The sequence below is a fragment of the Cryptomeria japonica genome, chromosome 5 (genome assembly GCF_030272615.1).
Source record: "Cryptomeria japonica chromosome 5, Sugi_1.0, whole genome shotgun sequence".
In the NCBI taxonomy this organism is placed as follows: Eukaryota; Viridiplantae; Streptophyta; class Pinopsida; order Cupressales; family Cupressaceae; genus Cryptomeria; species Cryptomeria japonica.
In genome coordinates this window covers 582383869-582388954 of record NC_081409.1, presented here as the reverse complement: position 1 = coordinate 582388954, position 5086 = coordinate 582383869, and the positions used below count along the sequence as shown (strand labels likewise).

The window sequence follows — 5086 nt, the reverse complement described above, 5'->3', positions numbered from 1 at the left end:
TAAGTCAATATTAAAATAAATAGAATTAGTGGAAACAATGAGCCACATCTATATTCTTGAGAGTATTCATGCCTACTGGTAACATTAGAGTGCATCTGATTTAGATAAAAATATGTTTATGGAAAACATATATAATTTTCACTTGTTTGAGAATGATTAAAAAGAAACCTGAACTTGCACATTTGAATGAAGGCCATTTCTTTTAAGGATTTTAGAAAGTTGAACTTGGAAAATTAACTATTGTTGTGTTCCACATTTCCATCACATCCATGTATCCACTAAAATATATAGGACATACTCTGCTGCATATTTTGTAGAAAACAAATGCTTCTATACATTTTTAACCCCTCCCCTTAACATTACAATAAATTGTTTTTTTTGAAAAAAAAAACACCATTTTATCTTGTTTATTTTGTATCGATTACATATAGAATAAAATTTATTTTACTTATTTACTTCGATAAAAATACAAATGATAACTCAAATTTATGAACCAAAAATACCCTTTGCTATCTTAACACTTGTAGAGAAAAAAAACACTGCCCATTTTAAAATACAAGATGAACATTTTGAATATAATCATCCACAAGTATCACGTTAAATTAATAATAAATAAATAAATAAATAAATAAATAAATAAAACGAACAAACTTAGCATGGTTAAAACACAATCTTACTGCAATCAAATTTAGCACAAGAATGTAAATGAGATTATAGTTATTCCTGTTAGCAAGTAAAAGACAAAGTAAGTAACTTTAAGAGATTTAGTTATAAAATATACAGTCCCGTAATTCAATCTCTCAAAAAAATCTGAGCCAAAAACAAAAAAGAATGTTCTCTATGCGATTTGCTAGAGACCTGTAGTTGGTTCAGGATAAATTATAGACTGCCCCAATATGCAGCACCATTTTCTTTTAGGACCCATATCTGCTGAGTGAAGTTGAGTATTTGTAAGGTTGTGAGTCTTCAATCATATCCAACAAAACTAACTCCCTCCACTTCTCCTCCGGTTGGTCTTACATTCATTTCTGTGTATATCCCTTCCTTGTGAAATGATATGGGCGTTGAAGAGCACACCGGGGTCTCTCTGCTCATTCGAGCTCTCAAACATAATGGTTTTGTTGACACTTTCCACATTGCTGTTCACCAAATGTTTCTGCCATGGATTTGTCTTCACCATCATTAGTTAGTATCCAAATAGAGGAAAAATCTGAATCAAGAAAGGATGTCTTTGAAAAAAATAAATAATGCTGGAATATTGTACTCACTCTAATATTTCTTCAGATTTTGCTATCTTTAAATGCTGTCTCTTTGACTCATCTTCCCCGTGGCTTGAGCAGCAACTCGAACACTCACACAGACGTGGGCTTCACCATCTGCAATGGTATGCACACACACTCTCAAACAGCACAAAAATTCCAACAGCGAGGGAATAAGTTCTATGTGGATTTTGAATTCACCAAAATTTGGGCGGGATTTTAATTGTACGCAGGAAGGACAACCGGAAACGGAAATAGCTGATGGAAAACGGAAACAGCAGATGGAAAACGGAAACTAAGAAATCGCTGGAGTTAAGAAGGGCCCACACAGCCACATAAGTTGAGTGTGCTGGTTAAGCTAGGCCCTTACTCTCCATGTACAGCCTAAAAGAACACGACCAACCATTGTGGCGTAAAAGTCAGTCGATTAAACATTTAGATGATAGATCCTCTCTTTTGTCTGGATCGGGGGTATTTTTGTCAAAAATCTTACCCCACATGGGTTGTCCGCTTAGTCAATCTGGCATAAATTCCAAAGGAATACAGATGAACGAGAGAAAACTAAGGTTGTCCCTACAAATAGAAGAAACGAAAAGATTGAATCACATTAAATGTTGGTTCATGCCCCGAAGATTCCTCAAGACCGAGTTTCTCGGATTTCGGTTTCATTCGCCAAACATATCGACATTGGAATGCTGAGTTTGAAATGTCATCAAGGTAATAATTATCGCAATGGCAGGAACGAGGTTTGTGACTCATGTCAAGGCCATTCTTCTGCTTATTCTGGTTTTTGAGATCAGTTCTATTTCATCCCAGAGTAGACATGAGGAGGGTCGCTGTGGATGCAGTTGTTCTAGCAGCACAAGAGCATTCCCTACTAAGGTCTTCACTCCGCTGCTTATGAGTGCTACTGTTGGGCTCTATGTACTTGTCGCAGTATTTTGGTTCGCTTCTGTATGTCTGGCTTTGCGATATGGTCTCAAAAGCTGTATTGATTATCTAAACTTCAACGACGACAGTTTTGAGGATTACAACGAGATCATTGCGCGGCCCAGGATTCGAGCCCAGAACTGCAACACCAAGTTCTTAGCAGAAAAGGATCAGGCCTTCGCCATGGAATAATTTTTATATGGAAGTGAAGGATATAGTCACCAGGAAGTAAGAAGTGTGTTGATTATAGTCACAGATGGATTATGTACTATAGGATAGACTGTTTGTTCAGGGTTTTTTTTGTTGTTTCAGTTTGATAGGGCAACTTGGTGATGGGTTTTCTGTTTGAGCTAATGTAAAAAGGTTGGGATAGACCGTTTGTCTTCTAGCTAGGGCATAAATTAAGAAACATGGTTCTGGCTTTTTATAGGGAAACATGGTTCTGGGTTTTATGCTAAGAAAATGTTTTGAGGTTTCTTTCTATCACCTCCTCTCTTTTTTTTTTAATATTGTAATATTTTTGTTTTATTAACGTAAAGTTAAATTAGATATATATTTATCAAGAGACAAAAAAGTTAGATTAAACTAATGTTTGATGCATGTAATATTTTATGGTGCTTTTATAATTTTGTTTCTCATCCTTGTTTCAGATTATGTAGATTTAAAGTTGGAGGATGTGTTTGTTTATCATTTGTTTTCTAATTATATATATGTATGGATAATCTTATATCATTCACAAGATTGTTTTAGACTCAATTTTTTTTTGTTGAGTCAAAGATTTGGGGTATGCATTCTGTTAAATTTGTTTGGAGCACTATTTCAGCCTTATCCCTTAAGATGTTGGGACCTTATATTGATCCGGGACCTTAAGATAATTGTAAGTTATAAAAAAATTAAAATTGGCTATTCAAGAGTTATTTTGTTAAAGAGGTTAATTGGTGCATCATACTTATAAGTAGAATTTCTAGCTAGGAGGCAGCTCAAGATTTTCAACCATGGATATATCAATTCATTTTCAAGGTGTTTTGATCAAGGGAAAATCAAGTTTTGAAGGGACCCAAAACCCTTTACAATCATATTTCGAAACGATCTGGAACCCACAACCAGAAAGTTGTCCAGCTTGAAAGTACAAACAACCAAGGAAAAAAGACTGCAAAAAGAACAATTTGCAGCCATTCAGACAATGCTACAAAAAGAACAATTTGTAGCCAGCAAAAAACCAACCCCCGAACAAGAACCATCATGATTTATATTTCGAGCTACTCTTTTGGGAGAAGATAGTCATGTCAAAAGAGGGCTTAGAGAACTTAGATTTCTTTCCCTTGATAGAAATCCAACCCTCTTCCACTTGCACTGCCATGTCATGCCACCCCAATGCATTAATATTCTGTGAGAGAAAGCCAACAACCATAGACTCAAAAATCCTTGCTGGCTTGGCTTTATCAGAAAGGCCACCAGAATAAGAAATCCCTGTTGGCTTTGCATTATCAGAAAGGCCACCAGAATTAATGGCCAAAGAATTATCTCCAAAAATAGCATCCTGAGGCACATTCACTCTCACAATAGGGGTTTCAGCTGGAGACTCTTGCACGGTTTCAGTAACCCCAATAGGGGATGCCCTAAGATCCCGTGATTCTGTAGCAACCACATTTGAAAAACTCCTAGGCTGTTCAAATTTCTTCATTACCATATAATGTTGATGAGAAGTGCCATTCCACCATGTGGCCATCGATGCCATTTTATCAAAACCACAATGCATCGTCACATGGACAGTTTTGAAGCATCTTCTACAATGGAAGGAAATCCCTTCATAGTCCAAGGCTTGGACCCAAGAACCCTTATAAGATCTAAGTAAAATCTCAACATGAAACCCTTTTGAAACATCCAAATCTACCAATATGCAAGCAAATGTGGAGTGGAAGATATCAAAGGATTCATCATCTATCATCAAGAAATCTCCCTAGGCATTACCCACTTCCTCTAAAAGAGAATCATTCCATAAATGGAGTGGGAGCTTAGGGAGCCTAACCCAAGTTGGAATCTTATTGAACATTTCAATAGAAGGGTTGAAATCAGGGTGCCAAGGCTTGATCATTAGCAAAAAATTATCCTTCCAGCTAAAAACTTATTACATAAGATTTTGTTTCTATCCTGAGCATTATCAAAATTAGCAACAAAAAACCACTTAGCCATGGGGAAAATATGGAATTTACTATTAATAAGAGGCTCCCATTGATCAGAGACCCAAGTGTGCAAATGAGGGAGAGAAGGCCAAAAACCCCTAAACCGACAGATCACACCATTTAAAGAGAGAATAGATGCATTATAAGCTATCTCCTCTATCGTCTCATAGTTCAGGTTAACTGAGATGGCATTAGCAACAGGGATGAACTCACCAAAAATCTGTCTTCCAGGTCGAGACCTCCGAGCCTCACTCTGCCCCAAATCGGAAGGCCGCACACCTTGTAAATAGGGACGAGAGGAACCCTTACTCCCCATATCCCCTGTAGGAATGACAAATGTTGAGGGCCTAGCAATGCCAGCACTAGAGGTTGAAGGCTGAGCAATGCCAACATCCCACGCATGCAAAGCAGGGGGAACGACAGGTAGAGAAGGGCCATCGCCAATAGGGACCACCGAGAGGGAGGTTGCAGATGTAGAGGCGGGAGAGAGAGCTGTTAACGCCATTCAAAATTCCTTCATTTTCAAGGTGTTATTTAGAAAGGAATTCATTGATTTAAAAGTATAATAAGTAATTCTATACACAATGAACTTTAAAATGTGTTATTTACATATAAATGTTCTATAACTCTTTTAATTTATGCTCTATCAAGGAGAGAAAAATTCACATGTTTAAAGAGAGTAGGTGCTATGTAGTTGGGATAACAAAAGAATTA

At 36.9% G+C, this 5086-nt stretch overlaps 1 protein-coding gene across 1 annotated transcript; it reads left to right on the top strand.

The window, feature by feature from the left end:
• The first annotated feature begins 1827 nt into the window (after positions 1-1827).
• LOC131036808 (uncharacterized) lies at positions 1828-2717 on the top strand. Its single transcript, XM_057968795.2, has one exon. It carries the CDS (start codon positions 1992-1994, stop codon positions 2379-2381), a length of 390 nt encoding a protein of 129 aa, XP_057824778.2. The 5' UTR covers positions 1828-1991; the 3' UTR covers positions 2382-2717.
• The last annotated feature ends 2369 nt before the right edge of the window (positions 2718-5086 follow it).

Bases quoted from the DNA above. Each gene is read 5' to 3' on its own strand.
- LOC131036808 (XM_057968795.2), top strand. From the start codon at position 1,992: ATGGCAGGAACGAGGTTTGTGACTCATGTCAAGGCCATTCTTCTGCTT.